At 33.7% G+C, this 19,309-nt stretch overlaps 1 protein-coding gene across 17 annotated transcripts in view; it reads right to left on the bottom strand.

Moving 5' to 3' along the window:
• Positions 1 to 19,309, bottom strand: part of CNOT6L (CCR4-NOT transcription complex subunit 6 like) — a 103,429-nt gene that overhangs the window by 18,490 nt on the left and 65,630 nt on the right. For all 17 annotated transcript variants that reach the window (XM_015138446.3, XM_078001589.1, XM_078001582.1 and 14 more), the window contains 3 exon segments: positions 15,462 to 15,530; positions 11,938 to 12,095; positions 9,386 to 9,540 (listed from right to left, as the gene is read on the bottom strand). In XM_015138446.3, coding sequence (XP_014993932.1) covers positions 9,386 to 9,540; positions 11,938 to 12,095; positions 15,462 to 15,530 — 382 coding nt within the window.

Here is a 19,309-nt window from a genome sequence, read left to right as displayed (position 1 = left end):
GCCACTGCTAGAATTTTCTGGTATTTAAAAGTGCACACAATCTCAACTAAGTTAATGATAAAAACATAAAAAGAATACAATCCACCTACCCTGTCTGTAGTTTTATTTCTACCACATCAAGGTATCTGTCAACAAAATGCAGGGGCACACCTTTATCTCAGCTAAGGAGTAACTGATTTTTCCATCTGGCTTTTACTAGAAAACTGCAATGGGGTATAAGTACTCTGAGAAACAGATTCTGCAAGATGAAGAAATGACCCTCTCTGTGATTACAGCTTCTACACTAATAATATTTTCTTTTCTTCATTAATGTCAAGTTATTAAGTATTGTAGAGTTGTAGGATTTAATATAATTAGTTTAGTGCTGCCATTTAATCGCAGTGGGATCTTGGTCAAGTCCTTTAACCATTTTTAGCCTAATCGTATTAATTTGTGAAATATTTATGAGTAATCAAACCCTACTAAATACATTACTTGCACTAGGTGTTCAGTGGTGAGAAGACATACTTAGTCTCATAACAGATCCCCTCCCCACTTTCAAGCTTTGAAAACAGAAACTAGTTTCTGTTTCTTCAAAAATATTGACTTACTATGCCACAGGATGCTGTACTAAATGAAGCAATATTCCCTTCCCTGCTCCAATTCTGAATGTGTCAGATGGGCTGACAAGTGTAAAGGGTCAGTTTATGTGCCTATTTCTAACCCACAGTGCTTAAAGTGACTATAGTTTCTACCCTCTAAAGAGGTAATCTATAAGCTTAAATATGAAAGCTGAAAGTTACTAAGGTGAGGAATGGGGTTAAGAGCATCCCAGGTAGAAGATGTGAAAGGTCCTGAGACAGCAAAAAGCTTTGCAAGTTCATGTGTTAGGAAAGAATGGAAGGGTATGAAATGATGCTGAAGAGGAGAGATAAAAGTTCTAAGCCAGGACATGATATCATTTGATTTACATTTTTTAAGATCACTTTAGCTGCTCAATTAAAGAACTGTTAACTAGGAGGCAGATTAGAAAGTTTGTAAGGTTATCTGAAAGAGAAATGATGGTGGCTTGAACAAAGGCAAGAGAAATCAAGAGGAGTGAGCAGATCCAAAATGTGTCTTATAGACAGGATTGACCATTGTCCATATCAGATCTCTTCAAACAATTTTAAGCTGTGAAATACCTTTTACAGTTTCTGGTGAGATTCCCACAGATAAAACAGATAAAAGCAGCATTATGTTAGAATAAATCAACCACTGAAAACAAGTAACCTATTTTGATGAATACAAAAATTTGAAATCAGAGGACAGAGATGATATAGTTTTACATTAGTCTCAGTGTCCAATTAATTTTTGTATTTTGTTTTGATTACAGAGTATTATTAAAAATCCTGATTCACACAGCTATAAATGGTAAATAACTGGCCCTATTACTCAGAAAAAAGAAGCAGGCATGAAGAAATTTGATTCAGAGGTCTGCATCAAAAATAAGTTAACTAAGCAGCACTTTATGAACATGTTAATGATTTCCAAAATGTTAAAACTTGTATTTGAAACATGTGAGTGAACATGTCATTGTCAAATTACGGTTCAATTATTCATATTTAATTTTTGAGATATCTTCTAAATATTCACAGAACTTCTATGGTATACTTACAGGAACCTAGGATTCTGTATAAAAGTCTTAAAATTCTGTTAATTATAATATTTTTAGAACTGGAATAATTTTACTTCTACCAAAGCCAGGTCATTCTTTGCGGGGTGGGGGTAGGGGAACACAGGACTCTAATTAAAAGAACTATCTTAACTAAAATTTGCTTTCCTGTATTCTTCTCCCATTTTTTCCATTAAACCTAGATCTAGATCTTTTCTTTAAAAGAATATACATTAAATCTAATTTATCTTCCAAATGACACCACTTTAAATATCTGACAATAGATGTCAATGCTCTCCCACCCTCCATGTCTTCTCCGGAAAAGAAATGATCAGTTATTTATAAGATATGTGATGTTGTTCATCTGAACAATTTGTTTAAATTTGCTCAACAAATTTAAATTGAACTGACAACTAGGTCTGTCTTTTTGAAAAGTTCATTTGAACAACTCAAGTTTACCCAAAGGTGCAGTACCTATAACTGGGCATAAATGAACTACAGCCTTCTTCATTTTTTAACTGTATTTTTGTTAATAAAGACTAAAACTTCACTTTGGGGACAGCCATATTAATTATAAGCCAAACAGGAACTGATACATATCTGAAACGTTTTGATCTTTTTGTTTTTAAAACAGGTCTTGTCAGTCCTGCATTTATAGGTATTTCAAAACAAAAACGTGGAAAAAATGATTACATTAAATATGTTTATTGTAGAGATATGAGAACGAAGAAAACTAAGTCACTTATAACTCAATACCTCCATTTAAAAGTTAATATACTTCCCCAGACTTTTCTCTACACACATACACACACACACATATTTTTACGCAATTAGAACAATACTATTCTATCAGGGACATTTCCTATAACATTTAACATTCTTCCAAATCAATTTTGATGACTGAATTATAGTCCACTATACAGATTCGCCATAATTTATTTAACCTGTGTTGGACATTTAAGTTAACTTCTCACATATTTTAACTAATGCCATAATGAACATTGCTACATATATTTTTCTGCAGTCTCAGCTGATTCTTGTCCCTCCCTCTTTTTATTCCTTCCATTAATAATCTAAGAGCAGCAATCATTACCTCAGTTAAGTATGACTTCATGAACTTCCGCTCATTAGTTCACCTATTCGGATATTAAGTGCTCTGAAACTTCATCCTATTTAATTTTAAATTTTTTACAGATATATAAGATAGTTGTACAAATTTATGGGATATAATTCTATTTTTCTATTGGATGTAATTCTATTTTTCTAACAGATTAAATATCCCTGCCAGCTTTTGAACATTTAGAAATGTTATGAGCATGTATTCTCTTCTCTCAAAATAATTAAATTTCTCAATAGGACATTATAATAAAAATAACAATAAAAAAGCTACCATTATTGAGGATCTATCCAGTCTCAAGATTTGTGTTAAGCACCTCATATATGTTAGTCCTAAAATTTGCACATGGAGATATACTGCTCAGATTCCTCATCAGTCCTTCAGGGATTGCTTCAGTTGCAGAAAGCTGCCTACTCATGGTCACATACTTCTAGGAGCATCACCATCCAATTAGAAATCAAAAGCAAAAGGTCCAGGGATTTGGGCCCCTGGTGATTTAACTCTCACAGGCCATATAAGCTCTAAAGCTCCCTGCTGAGTCACCTGAGGCAGTCAGGCCTGCAACACTTCACTTTTCTCCGTATGTCCAATTCTGCTTCCTCCCCTTTCTTTCCACAAGTGTTGATTTCTAACAACCTCCTGAACACTGAACTATCTCCGAGTCTTCTTTCTGGAGAACCCAAATTGCAGTAGGAGGTATTACTACTGCCATTACAAAGATGAAGAAAACTGAGGCTGGGGCAAGTCTGTCTTTTTGAAAAGTTTGATAGTTCATCCATCCCCCAAATCCTAGAATTTCTCTACTCCAATATTTGTAACAGATTACCTTTGCCAGTTCTCTAACCACACTTCTGTAAGATCTTTAATACCATAAGATATAATTATCTTCATTTGAAAACCTAACTAGTTAGTGCAGTTTAGTGACTCTCCTGGCTTACCAATCTCACCTTCGTGGTTTGCCATTCTCCTTTTTACCTGGTCTTAGTGTTTCTAGTTTGAGGAAAATTCTTCTCAATAGAAATCATGAAAGCAAAACATAAACTGTATACAGCTGTTTTTTGTTGATCATCAATTACTGATTATACAGTCTGCAGTGGGTCCATTCCTTCCTTGTTATTTACAGTGCATAATATTAAAATATCCTCCTCATTGCCTTAGCACTTTCACCCAGCCTTTTCTTTTCCTTAAGTTTCTTGGTAATGATCATAGGTTCATAAAACTTTTTAAAAAATACATGACTGATTTTTTTCATTTAAATAACAATTCTTTAAACATAAATCTTGAGCAACTGCTGGGTTATTAGACGCTTGCAACTACCCTTCCAACCTTCTTTCTCATTGGTATATACTGCCATACTTTTGACTTTTAAATCTTCTCAACCTTTTAAAGGTATCTTCTTTTTAGTGTCTTTGCTTTCAAAAGTCGAGAAAAGCAAAACTAGTCTTCCTAAACAGGATGCATCTGTCATTATAATACTCCCATCCACTGACACTGAGAAACTTTAGCACACACATTCTCACTCAAGTTTTATCACTACAGCTTCACCAAGGGTTGAAAAACCAAAGAGAGAGTTGAAAACTAGTTGAAGCAAATAAAGTTCCTTCTTTCTAGTAAATAAGAGTATTGATATGTTTCTTGAACTTTAAGACTTTCTCAGGTATTCTGCTTTTAAAAGAATGAGATTTCTAGCATTAGTGCTGATGGCTGTAATCGTCTACAATTTATCTTGTTTGTTTATAATTGTAACAAATTTATAATATAGTAAGATATAATTACCCATATTCTATCCCTACTACCTTAACAATGCTACTTCTTACATTCCCTTCCCATACAAACCAAATGTACTCTACTCTGCATGTACTGTCTGTCTCACAGATTTCCACACAGGTAACATTTTGAAATATAGAGGTTTTCTGCCATTCTTTCTATTATTAGATGTTTCTTCTTAATTAGACATATTGGTTTACAGTTACTTTCCAGTCATTGTTCCAAGTCATACAGCCTTGGTAATACGGAAAATCTTAAATTTGTCTCTCTTGATACATTAGTTTACTACTCATACTCTGTGACTGGTACACAGATGCTAAAAGCATTACTCCTGGTGATATTTTATTCTAAGAATTCTTCTGTATATTCACATTTTTGGAAAAAAAAACTAGACAAAAGCTCAAATGGAAAAAGAAAGAACATATACTAATTTAATAAAGACTACTATGACCAAAAAAATCCCCTTATATGATTTGAGAAGTATTATTAGGTTGGATGTTTCATGTGCAAAAAGAACACGTCCAGAGCAGTCCTTCAAATAAAGACATAACTCAATTTCTTACCAACTTGTAGTCTAAAAATAACTTTGTGGGCTGTGATGTAATTAATTAATGCTAGAGAGAGGACAGTGACTGCCAACTATAAGAAACTAAAGCAATCTATAGGATTTAAGTAACATTCCCTCCCTGAATTCAATTACAGGTAAAAAGGGACAATGTAATACACAGTCAAGACAATAGTATAATCACAAAAAGTTAACTCTGACCCCTTCTGGATCACATCCCAACACTGTTAAAACCAAACCAAATAGAAGTTCTTACTATAATCAGTATAAAATGCTATAAGATGTGTTCTTGGTCCCTTTAAGTAATCATGGGAGTGTCGGAAGGTAACTAACTGGAAAAGGTAAGCTGAGAGACTAGGTTAAATAAGGAAGTAGATAAACAACATCTTATATTTGTACAGCTTTTTTTTTTTTTTTTTTTTTTTGAGATGGAGTCTTGCTCTGTCACTCAGGCTGGAGTGCAATGGCACGATCTTGGCTTACTGCAACCTCTGCCTCCCGGGTTCAAGCAATTCTCTGCTAATTTCTCTATTTTTCAGTTGCTTTTTCAGGAATGTTTCTAATACAAAGGGTAAGTCCACTGGATTCAATAGTAAATTATTCGCCTGGCGCAGTGGCTCACCCCTGTAATCCCAGCGCTTTGGGTGGCTGAGGTGGGTGGATAACCTGAGGTCAGGAGTTCGAGACCAGCCTGACCAACATGGAGAAACCCCGCCTCTACTAAAAATACAAAATTAGCCGGGCGTGGTGACGCATGCCTGTAATCCCAGCTACTCAGGAGGCTGAGGCAGGAGAATTGCTTGAACCCGGGAGGCGGACGTTGCAGTGAGCCAAGATCATGCCATTGCACTCCAGCCTGGGCAACAAGAGCGAAACTCCGTCTCAAAAAAAAAAAAAAGGTATTTACAACTCAGTTTCTACATATACATTATATACATATAAAAAACATATGCATATGTATGAATGTATTTTGTAAAATGCTTTGGAATGTAAATAATATTTGTTAAAAGACAAAGCAAAAGCTGAGATCTGGCATTTTATAACTCAAAGTTCTATTTTCTAGTATCTTTATGCATGTAACTCCCAAAAAATGTTCATAATGATGACCAAACAGGTGCTGCCAAATCCAGAAGTAGATTCTGAATCCCCCAAAACTAAACTAGAATAATATGATTTAAAGAATATTGTATTACATTCCAATTATCTGAATATTGGTAACTTGTGTCCTAGCCTTTACTAAACAATACTCTATCCTTTCATCATGATGGATTAGAGATTTTTATTATAGTATTTTGCTATAAATGGTAATTATGATAGTTTCCATTTATTGTTGTGTATTCTGTAACAGTTTTTCATGTATGATTAAACAGTCATCAATGAAGATGAGGAATTATCAGATAATCTGATTACAGAAGAAAGAGACTGAGAATAAGTACAGTGTCGAACTACTCTCCCCGCAGTTATCCTTGTTAGTTTTGTAACCTCTACAAAAATGATCTTACAAGAATACACAAATGAAGAAACAGGTCCAGAAATGGTAAGTCTTTCAAAATTACATAGCTAAATAAATAGAAGAAGCACCTGACTTCAAAACTCAGTCTTTTTTTGCTCTATGTTGTATTTCCAATCTGAAGAAAGAATACAGGCAGGGTAGAATACTTTAAATTCCAAATAGTTGGCACTGAATAGATAGCTAATAAGACATGGATAAATATTTGGTACTGGGACAGAAGGTGGTTTTGTTCTACTATAGGAGGTATATAGTCCTGTCATTCCAGGAAAGATGTTAAAAAGAGGTACAATGCACTGATGTATCACACTCAAAGTCTTAATCTGTTGCCAGATCCATGTTACCATTCAGGAAAAAAGAGTTGAGGAAGAAAAGAAAAACAGGTGATGCATGCATCTAAGTATTTCCTGTGTGCTCATTACTTAACTAGTTCACAGCATTTTTAATAATACAAGAACCGATTTGTAAATACCCAGATAACAGTTCTAATTGTTATTTCAAAGCCTTAACTACCTCTAGTAAATTGTTAAGGAATTTTAGATTTTTCCTCTCAAAACTGTGAGAATAACAAGAAAAACCTTCCATATTATCTTGAAAGAAACTATAGCAAATAGAAAAATAGCCTGATGTTAGATGTCTCAAGTTTACTGGTGCATTTTTTTTAAGTTACGGTGTTTCAAGGAAATTTGTGTATGAACATAGGTAACAAATACTGTCAAGCACGGTGGCTTACGCCTGTAATCCCAGCACTGTAGGAGGCTGAGGCAGGTGGATTGCTTGGGCCCAGCAGTTCAAGACCAGCCTAGGGCAACACAGCAAGACCCCATCGCTACAAAAAATACAAAAATTAGTCAGCCGTGGTGGCATGCACATGTAGTCTGAGCTACTCAGGGTGCTGAGGTGACAGAATCACCCGAGCTTGGGGAGGTTGAGGCTGCAGTGAGCCATGACTGCCACTGCACTCCAGCCTGGGTGACAAAGTAAGACCCTGAGACCCTGTCTAAAAAACAAAAACAAATGTCAAATTCAGGGCAATTTTTCTAAATGAGTTAATCTTATAAGAGATATTACTGATATCAAAAGCTCAAACAAGAAGCCTCAAGATTACAATAGTTGTAAGTATGGACTATGAAATCAGACTACTGTGTAACTTGAGCAAGTTATTGAACTTGTTTGTACCTCGGTCTCCTCATCTATAAAAACAAGGAAATAGTTGTATAGCTGCCTATAAGGGCTGCTTTAAAATTTGAACAAGACAATTAATATAAACAATTAGAAAAGGTCTGACAGATGGCAAACACTCTGAAGTATGGTCATATAACATATAACAAGATTTCAGTCTGCGAGGGACTACATGCCAACGGTAGTCCCATAAGACTATAATGGAGCTGAAAAATTCCTATTACCTAGTGATGCTGTAGCTGTCTTAACATCACAGCACATTACCTTTTTTATGTCTAGATATGTTTAGACTCAAATGTCATTGTTTTACAATTGTCTATTTACTACAGTAACATGCTGTACAGGTTTCTAGCCTGGGAACAACAGGCTATACCTTATAGCCTAGGTGTAAAGTAGGCTGTACCATCTAGGTTTGTGTAAGTACACTCTACGATGTTCCCACAACAAAAAAATCAGCTAATGATGCATTTCTCAGAATATATTCCCATAGTTAAGATACGTAATAGAATTATTCTAAAATGCATAAAAAATTACCAAACCATTAGAAGAATTTAGTATATTCTGACCTCAAATACTACAAGGTTTTTTACTAATCATTAACCAAAATAAGAATATCTCTACTACAAATTCATGGAAAAGACAGGAAAGTAGGCATAGATAATGGGAAGTGAACCAAATATCTTTCAAATTCACTGAGTTTGTTTACTTAAAATAGCATGTCATGCTGATAATGTGCCTGAATCAATAAAAATAGATTGGCTTTGATAAAATAGATGTAAAACGGGGAAATACTGGAAAATAGCTGTAAGCATGTATATGCTTATCCTGTAAGTAGATGATTCCCTAACGTATCAAATCCAAATTATTAACCATGGGATTCAACCTCTATCAGATGTCACGTTTCATTTTCAATTGCCCTGACTCAGTCAACCCTTTTAACTCTCTACCTCCATATGCTCTGTGCCTGCCTCTCTTATCTATCCATGCATATCTCTATCTTATATATACACCATATGATATTGTAATTGTCTTACATGCCTAGCTTTCCCTACCGGATTTGAGCTTTCAGTGAGATTAGGAACTATGTCTTGACTATCTTTGTGTCTGTTGTGCCTAGCACAGGACTTATCACAAAGCAAATGTTCAGTACACATTTAGTGAATAAATGATTAAACAATTGTATGAAATGTTAATTGTAAAAGATAAAAGATTGGTAAAATGAATGATTCTCAAAAATCAACTATTAAAAAAATCACAGAAAAGAATCCCAGACCACTTAGGGCTAACCTTAAAAGGTACCACTTTCTTTTTTTTACAAAAAAACTAATATTTTACTTCACGAAAATATGTTCTGAAATATGAGACCATTTGAGTCTGTATCTCTTAAAATGTTTAGTGTTATTTGATAATAAAAGCATAAGAAGTAATACAATAAATATCCTTATTCCAAATATACAGCCTGAGAAATGAAACATTAACAACACTTTTAAGTTGTGTAATACTTTTTTCTAGCTTTCTGTTTATTTTACAGGGCCAAACTAAAGACAATTTTAAAGTGTAAGAATTTAAATAAATAAAAGTACACCATTGTGCTTTGTTTCCTTAACTTACTTTTCTGTTTTGAAGAATATTGCACAACCATCTACATGCTTTCTCTCCTGCTCAGACATGATTTTGGCACGTGACTTTGGAGAAAAAAATCCATCATATCCACGCTCCTTCAATGCTGGCAGAAAGAGAGTGAAGTATTGCTCTGTTTCCACTTCCTGAGATGAAAGAAAAGTTATCATCTATATGACAGAGGGAAAATGCTGATTAAGATATAAAAATGTTCAGCATTATAAGATGTAACTTAATAAAAATAATTCACATAGCAAATATTATCTTACTATCTTACCTGATTGCTAGCAGCTGCTACTTGACAATGGTAGCTTTTTAAACATGAAAGAACCAGAAAGGTGACATGATTTTCTCATGCTCACACAGATAGTAACAGGAGTAGGACTACATCCCAAGGTCTCTTGATGCCCAATTTACAGTTCATTCCATTATACTTTACTTCCTCAAGACTGGCAACTAAACAAAGCAAGTTGGGTATATGATAGATTCTGTGATAGGGAATAGTATATTTTATATATAAAAAGGTAATTTAAAAAATTGCTTATCCTTCTGAACTATGGTGGAAAGAAATGATACCCAAGAGTGAGAAACATAAAATCTATTCACAAAAAATTCTACTTTAAGAAATTTTTAAGTACCTAAAATCACAATCATCCAATGGCCTCTATTAATTTGATAATTATTAGCCTATTTTATTCTTTGACTCACAAAATATTTTAACAGGTCTTTCTAAATGAAAGAAATATGAAGATAATTTATGTATGCAGATGTTGCTAACAGCATGAGTTTACGACAGCAAAAACCCATAAACAACTAAATGTACAATGGTAGGGGAAAAGCTTAATCAATATACGTTCATATAATTAATTAGTTTTGAAGAATTTTAGTAACATGGAAAATCTATTAAGTACAATAAATAAGAAACAAAATGTATCTGTAAATATATTTTATTTAATGTGTAGAAGAAAAATACTCCAGAAGTTTTAACACAACAACTATCTTATGACATGAAATTAGGTATTTCCCTCCATCATGCTGTGCATTTTTTCAAAATTTCCAACTTCTCTAGAATGATCTCTTTTTAATACAGTATAGTATTATAGCATCACTTTTATAAGACAATTTTCTTGAATTATGATGTTTTATCCTTCAAACTGCTACATTTAAGAGGGTTTGAGGCTGTTATCACTACAAATACTAAACCAAGAGGTAGACAAGAAACTAAAATAGCCAATTTTGTTTACCTCCTCCTCTCCCCAATTCTCTGTTAGTCTCAGGGTTTAGAAGAAATTTTATTTTAATTTTAAAAGATTTTTATATTTTCCCAAGCAACATAAAAATAAATTATCAAGCTACTCTGTTACATAAAAAATTTTTAAATAATTTTCCCTCTCAGGCTATAATGAAAAGAATGTGTGAAATTATAACACACTTTTTTTTTCTTTTTGAGACAGAGTCTCGCTCTGCCGTCCAGACTGGAGTGCAGTGGTGTGATCTCTGCTCACTGCAACCTCTGCCTCCTGGGTTCAAGTGATTCTCATGCCTCAGCCTCCCAAGTAGTTGGGATTACAGGTGCACGCCACCTCGCCTGGCTAATTTTTGCATTTTTAGTAGATATGGGGTTTCACCACGTTGGCCAGGCTGGTCTCAAACTCCTGACCTCAAGTGATCCACCTGCATTGGCCTCCCAAAGTGCTGGGATTATAGGCGTGAGCCACCACGCCTGGCCTGTAACACATTTTTAAACACCTTTAAGAAATAGTAAGTTTTTGAGTTGATGAACATGTTAATTAGCCTCATTTGATCATTTTAAAAAAATATATGTATCAAAACATCACAGTGTACCCCATAAACATATACAATTATTTGTCAATTAAAAATTTTTAAACCTTTAAGCACTTAACATGTTTTGAAAGTTGCTAAGAAAAAAGTTACTAAAAAATATTCAAACATCTTTTTGGCTAATCATTAGCTAAATTTTGAAGCAATAAAACACATTTCATGAAAAGATTCTGCTTCTTCAGTAAAGTTCAATTAATAAAGTGCTATAAAACAGAAGAATCTAAATTTCAGAGATGGTTTATAAAGTAAGGTAAGGCAAATAACGCATGATTTATAGTATAATATTTTAAAATATGTCTGTTTAAGGAATAACTGTGGGCAAGCTTTTTTTTTTTTTAAACAGACCCCAATATAAGTTAAATTTATATTCCTAAAACACTGGCAATCTTCTGTGGTTTTCTCTTTCAGCAATACCAATGATCATGAGGTGAATATTAACATGAATAATGGGTAAGATTATTTCCACTTAAGTGAATAGTAAATAAATGTAAGTAGATGGTTGTATTCAGTCAGTAAAATAGTTTCACTATGGAAATGTCTTAAATGCTTATTTAAATTGTCCATTTTTTTTAAGAGGAGGAGAGAAAACAATTCTTTTTGAGCTTTGGCTCTAAACACAGGATCTCTCCCAGTGGTCAGATCTTCTCTTATGTTTAAGTTCACCTTTTAAGTTAAAGACAGTTTAATTTCTATGGTGTTACCTGAAGACTAATGATATCTGCGTCACAGTTAACAATTTCTTCCATAATTCCCTTTTTCCTGTATTCCCAGTTTAATGCCCAGGATGGGCAATAGCCATATAGCTGCCGGGTAGCGTATTTATCACATAACACATTGTAACACATAACCGTGAATGATGCTAAGAAGTGGGAGAAAAAACAACAGACAAACGGGAGAAAATTAGGCAACTTTTTCTAAAGCAATATCATGTGTACACCTGCACAAGCACACAGCACACACACATACGCCACATATCATCATTGTAAAATGCCTAGGCAAGATTAAGATTGCTAATCTGCTAAAACATCACTGGAGTCCATCATACAAAATTTACTTTACTAAATCTAGTATTAGACTAACAGCTCATATTTGAGAGTTTTGAGGAAATTTAATAAAAATTTAAAATTTTAAATCTGCTAATTTTTTGCTTATAACGTGCTGAAGAAAGCTTCTTTAAATGAGTGGGACAAAATTAAACTGTAGTTGCATTTTAATTAAAGAGCTCTAATCTCATTACTTCTTATTAACAAAATATCTATAGTTAGCATTTTTTTGGGGCCTCCTACTGCTATCATTACTTTGAGGCAGAAGAGTATGGACTAACAAAATTTAGTTGTAAGAGAATCCTTTTTGTCAATCAAAGGTGCGTTTCTGAAATAAAATGCTCATTTTTAAATGTCCTTTAACTATAAAAAGACTGTGAGCAAACTAATAGGAGAAGATGGTTTGCATCCTTGCTACTGTGTGCATACTTGCTAAGTGTGCTGTGAAGACCAGCAGCATCAGTAATCAATCACCTGGGAATTTAGAAATACAGCATCTGTGGTCCCATAAACACCTCTTTTGGACAGGATGTGCAGTTCAACAAAATCCTCAGGTAATTCATATGCAATTGCATGTTAAAGTCTCAAAAGCCCTGATTTTTATCAGTAATTCTCCATCTTGGCTGCCTAGTAGAATCACTTTGTAGATCTTTAAAAGAAAAATGCTGAAGTAAGGATCTGACTCCAGACTAATTAAGTTGGAATATTAAGAGTCTAGCTATTCGTATTTTTAAAAAGCATCCCAGCATCCCAGGTGATTATAATGAACAGACATGGCTGAGAATCACTTATTTAAATAAGACATGAGGAATTCAAAGTGAAGTGACACTTGATTGAAGTTGGTTCTGTTTCAGATGATGGAAAAAGTATTAAGAGAAACTCAGTTCAGTCCCCTGAGGGTCTGACTGGTGACCATTTTGTATACTGGGAGCAAAATTTCAATTTGAGTTGACTTGTATTTTCTGAGTATTTATCTTGGAAATGACCCAGCATCATTTCCAAACCACTACACTGTGAAGTAAGCACCCTGAATTTACCTTACTATGCTTCTCAGGATTTGAAATGTCATTTGGAAGTAAGGTGAAAGAGGTAGACTGCCATTTGCTTCATTCAGTTTTTTCCTAAGACTTTGTAAAATAAGATTTCATTAAAAAGATCAGAGATTGCAATTTTTATAATATAGCCAAAACTCTTTATATCCCTGCCAGTGCCTGAGAATGAACCAGCAATTTTTAAACAGAAGTAAAAACTACCTAAGTGTTATTATCACTCATCTCTCATACTCTGTTTCTATTTGGGACCTTTTTCATTATCTAGGCTTGATTCCCATATAGTTTATCATTATTATTATTATTATTATTATTTTAGCAATAAATCACCCTTGGTCACCACAAGGTATTATATACATCCCTCTATGCATCAGAAGTAAAATGCATTTTTAACAGTAACTTTTTTTTAGCACTCAGCTCCTACTCAGGGAAGCACCATACCTCAAAAGTCCACACTAGTTTTTCAATGAAGAAAACTCAAGAACAGATTACTTTGAGAATTCAGCAATTAATGAAAATTTGTTTCTATTGTTCCTTTTCTTAATGGAAATGTAGCTATGCAATATTAGAAAATCTTTTCTTCAAGATTATGTTCACTCATATTCAAAAGAATTAGAAAATGGTGTTTTTAACATCAGAAGGGAATAATTAATTATACACCAGGAAAGGCCAACTATAAAATAAATCTATCTAGCTTTAAGTTTTGTAGAAAACATTAGGTACTCCTTTCACTTAAACCACCAATATGCAACCTTATAGTAAAAATGTTATTCATAACATTGACACAGTGCCTCTTAAAACAAGCTGATATTGCAGCTCTAGAGTGTGGTGGTTTTAAAATTATTACCTCTGAAAGACACAAAAATGTACTGCATATTATAATATTTTGTAGTGTTATTAAAATGCAAATAGAACCATGAAGAGGCTATATATCCCACATTTCCAAATACTTAAAGACTTGTTCTGAATTCTCTTAACTTAAAAAAGCCCAAAACTCACCAACAAAAGGCCTTTATATTGCTCAAAAAATATATAAAGTCTAATTGTGATTTACCCTTTAACAATTAATTATCTTGTTTTTTTGAGACAGGGTCTTGCTCTGTCTCCTAGGCTAGAGTGCGATGGCACAATCTTGGCTCACTGTATGTAAACTCAGCATCCCAGGTTCAAGCGATTCTCATGCCTCAGCCTCCTGAGAAACTGGGATTACAGGAGTGCGCTACCACGACCTGGCTAATTTTTGTGTTTTTAGTAGAGACAGGGTTTCACCATGTTGGCCAAACTAATCTTGAACTCCTGGCCTCAAGTGATCTGCCCGCCTTGGCCTCCCATTGTGCTGGGATTACAGGCATGAGCCACAGTGCCCAGTCAAAATTTATTAATGTAGTACTATTCTGTAACTGGTTTAATCTTCATACTGAAACGCTTGCAATTTTCATTTAATTTTAAAATGAAATTAGATATCATGAAAATTATTACTTTTGTGATTAAAAAAAAAAAGACATTTGGAAAAACAGTAATTCATAACTTATTTTAAGTAGAATTCCCAAGCCTAAAATACCAAATATGAAGAAGAATTTATAAACGTCAAACCATTATTGGTCCCTGCAAAAAGATAAATGCTTATGTTTTCTACATTACTTCAGTTCTAGAAATGCTAGATTATATACCTATATTGCTCAAATACCATGTATTATTTCTACACCCCTGGGCTGGTATTATACTTTGTTGCCAATACAGTAAATATATGCCCAGTCTACGTTATTCTTTCATAAATGTTATCTACCTCTCAAGAAAGATCAAGTACTTCTCAGTAGTTTAAAATTTTTCACAAGAAAAACCACTGTTATTCATTTTTCTTACATCACCCAATACTCTCTGTGAAGATGCCATTTGGAAAGCTGTATTATAGAAATAATTTTAAAACCAAGGGCTGCATTACTGTGAAACATATAAGACACTTATTGACAAGTCTATCTTAATGTGGACTTTTTAAAAGTTTATTCATCAGTATTTTTAAACGCATCTACCCATGAGAGGTAAAAATGAAGTCTTATTTATTACATATCATGAAGCCCAAATAACATTTTAAGTATTTCTGGGAAAAAAGGAAGAATGAGAAAAACTATTTACCTGATGGCAGAATTTGGTCTCGTTCTTTTAATGTAATCCATGGCCTCGGAGGAAGCTGCTCTGGATGAACTGGAAAAAAAATTTTTGTAAATATAGGTTAATTTCATGTGTTTCTGAATTCTGACGTGTTTATAATGTCAAAACCACCTCTGTTTTCCATTCTGCTGTAACGGCCTGCAAACTGGCTTAATCTAATGCTGAAATTTAATGAAGATTTAGTAGCCAAAGGAAATTTAAGAAAAGCTATGCAGAGAACACAGAACTAATACAAGAAAATAACATTAGGAAACTCATTAATGGCATTTTTACTTACATGGTATTTACGAAAAGTGCCTATTTAAAACCCTACGTAAAATCTTAGGTCTTTAATTATATATGTAAAGTGTATTGACTTAGCCTTGTGGGAAATCAAAGCCATCTGAAATTCCAACCCTGATGAATTAAAAGAGTCAAACATCTTTAAAATAGAAAAAAGTACCTATGAATGTATTAAAGTTAGTGAATTTTCTAGTGCGGCCTTCATTTCCTGATTATACTCTCTCTCTTTTATAATGTCAACACAAAACAAGAGATAAGGATAGAACTACATTATGCAGAAAAAAGGAAGGCACTTGTTAAACACTAATTGCTCAGATATGGTTATCAATACTATGGAACCAAATGCTACCTAACTACCAGATGAGTTAAGATTTAACTACCCCCTTTTCTTTTCCTTTCAAAATCTTTGAAATTACAGGACAACTTGATTCAAGTTTGCAGATTTGCCCATGGTAGTAATGGCTGAGAAATGTATTGCTTTAAAACAAAAAACTCTCCATCTTTATCTAGCCACTTTGGTCAAAACCAAGGTAGCCCAGATATTTAACACTGTCACTTTACTAACAGTTTTGGTGTTCTGAAAGTCTACCTATATAGTACTGTGTTTTAGCAGCCATACTCTTCACAGAGTAGAATGAACACCATTTCATATATTCCATATCTTCCCAGGAAAGAAAAGAAGGTTATAAGGTAATAGACAAATCATCCAGCTTGTTCAACATACTGAATCCCAGAAAACAATCTTCTGGCTATGTGAGTGCCATAGAATCACGGCAAGTGTCTCAAAAATGAAAAATCTAATATAGAAACAGAAAAAGTAAACAAAAAAATTTCTAGCTATTGGGATCCTTATCAGCAAAATCTACCTAAGTTGGCTTGCTTAAAAATTCAGAAATCCAGAAACTTCTAGAATAAAACAGGTAATATAATATCAACATTCTAGTGCTTCCAAATCTTAACTAGTGTATGACAATGTAGCAGTTTAAGTATAATGCACAGTAATCAGCAATATCCAAAGAGCCAAAAACATAATATGAGCGAATACTCTATCTCACTACTAACCAGGAAAATTAAAAAGATGAGATAGCATATTTGTTACCCAAGTTCATGCAAAATTTTTAAGTGCAATAACATCCAGGACTGGTGATGGCGACAAACAGCATGTACAGCTGGTAGGAATATAAATTAGTACAGCTATCTTGAGAATAAACTGGCATCTTTTAAATTTTAAAACATCCATGTCCCTATGACAGAGCAAAATTCTATGTCCTGGGATCAGCCCTATCTTCTTTAAGCAGCATTCAAAAAGATATCCATTACACCATTGTTTATATTAACAAAAGCAATAGTAAATGGCTAAATAATATCCATTTTAAGAAAGACTATGCTATAGTTTAAAAAGAAAAAAGATAAATATGTGTTCAAGTGGAAACATACCCATGGAATACTGTTGAGTAAAAAGAAGTAGGAAAAAAAAACAGAATAATAAAATGTGATATATTTTATTTAAAAATGTTTAAACCACACACTAAAAGTAATAGTATAAAATTTCTGCTGGTATAATTTTTGTATGTAAATGCTCACCAGAAAGTAAAAGGATATACACCCAACTTACAAGTGTGATTACCTGCATGGAAGGGACTGTGATTAAAAGTAATGATTAAAAGAAATTTTAATCATAACAGGAATTTTAACTTTTTTTACAAAAGGATAATATATTCATATGAGACAAGCATTTAAAATCAGTTTTTTTTTAAGATGAAACTACATGGCCAATGATATGACAAAACAAAGAAATAAAGAGTTATATGGGCTACTATCACATAAAATAAATAAATATATTGGTGACTCAATCTTCAACAGAGCTCAAGAGAGCCATCCTTCCTCCCCACACCTAACATTGACTGGCAGCACTAGGCCTGATCTGCCGGCAGTGCAGGTGTCAGCTGAACCTGAAGAGACAACCAAATCTACATGCTAAACCTAAACAGGGTAACTGCCTGCTGAAATCAGAGATTTAAAAAGCATCAGAAGTCTCCTAACATAATATCCAAAATGTTCAGGGTACAAATAAAAATCACTGGTCACACCAAGAACCAGGAAAATCACAACTTAAGTGTTAAAAGACCAACAGACACCAACACTGAGCTCAATCGGATGTTGAAATTACCTGACATATTTTAGAAGAGCCATCATAAAACTGCTTGAACAAGTAATTACAAATATTCTTGAAAAGAATAGAAAAATTCAGCAAATACAGAGAAATTATTATTTTAAAAGTATCAAATAGATATAATCCAACTGAAAAATACAATAACCAAAATTTTAAAACTCATTGGAAAGGCACAATAACAGATGCCAAAAGATAAAAATCAGTGAACTTGAGAATGAATCAGGACAACTTAGTCTGAAAAACAAAAAGAAAACTGACTGAAACAAATGAACAGGGCCTGAAAAAACCTGTGGAACCATAATTTTTTAAAAATCTAGATTTGTATTACCAGAGTTACAGAAGGACAGGAGAAAGGATGTGAAGCTAAAAAAGTATTCTCAGAGAGAACAGGTGAAAATTTCCAAATTTATGTGAAATACTTACACCTAACAAATTTAAGAAGGTGAGCAAACTTCAAATATGAAGAGCCCAAAGAAATCCATGCCAAGACAGATCATAACTAAACTTCTGAAAACTAAAGAAAGAACCTTAAAAACATCATATAGAAATAGCGTATTACCTATAGGACACCAACACAAATGACACTAGATTTCTTTTAAGAAACCATGAAAGCCTAAGGAAGTGGTACAATATTTTTCAAGGACTGAAAGAAAAGAACTGTCAACTGGAAATTCTGTATCCAGAAAAAGTATCCTTCAGAAATCAAGGGGAAATAAAGATGTTAACAGACGAAGGAAAACACTTCTGTTGCTAGCAGACCTGCCCTCAAAAAATAGCTAAATGGGGGCGGGATGCAGTGGCTTACACGTATAATCCCAGCACCTTGCAAGGCTGAGATGGGAGGATCACTTGAGGCCAGGAGTTCAAGACCAACTTGGCCAACACAGTGAGATACCATCTCTACAAAAATTTTAAAAAATTAGCTAGACACGGTGACATGGGCCTGTAGTCCCTAGCTACTTGGGAGGCTGAGACAGAAGGATCACTTCAGCCCAGGAGTTGGAGGCTGCAGTGAGCTAAGGAAATTCTAAATATCAAGGAAAATAGAAATGGAACATCAAAAAAGGAAAGAACAAGGAATCAGTAAAGTAAATGTGCAGCAAGACAGAAAGTTGAATAACCATGAATATAAAACACATGAAAATATACCCTAAGTATATGTAATAGAAAAGCTGAAATAACTACAAGAAGACAGACAAACCTACCATTTTGACATGGATTTATTGGTAATGAACAAAACCAAAGTAATCATTGAGTACATCTAACACATTCAAACAATATAATTAACAAACAAACTAATATATAGGATACTGCATCTAATGAGAAGAGACATTATTTTCAAGTGTGTACTTAATTA

Source organism: Macaca mulatta, chromosome 5 (genome assembly GCF_049350105.2).
Source record: "Macaca mulatta isolate MMU2019108-1 chromosome 5, T2T-MMU8v2.0, whole genome shotgun sequence".
Classification (NCBI taxonomy): domain Eukaryota; kingdom Metazoa; phylum Chordata; class Mammalia; order Primates; family Cercopithecidae; genus Macaca; species Macaca mulatta.
The sequence above is the reverse complement of the archived record's forward strand: the minus strand, read 5'-3'. Positions and strand labels throughout refer to the sequence as shown.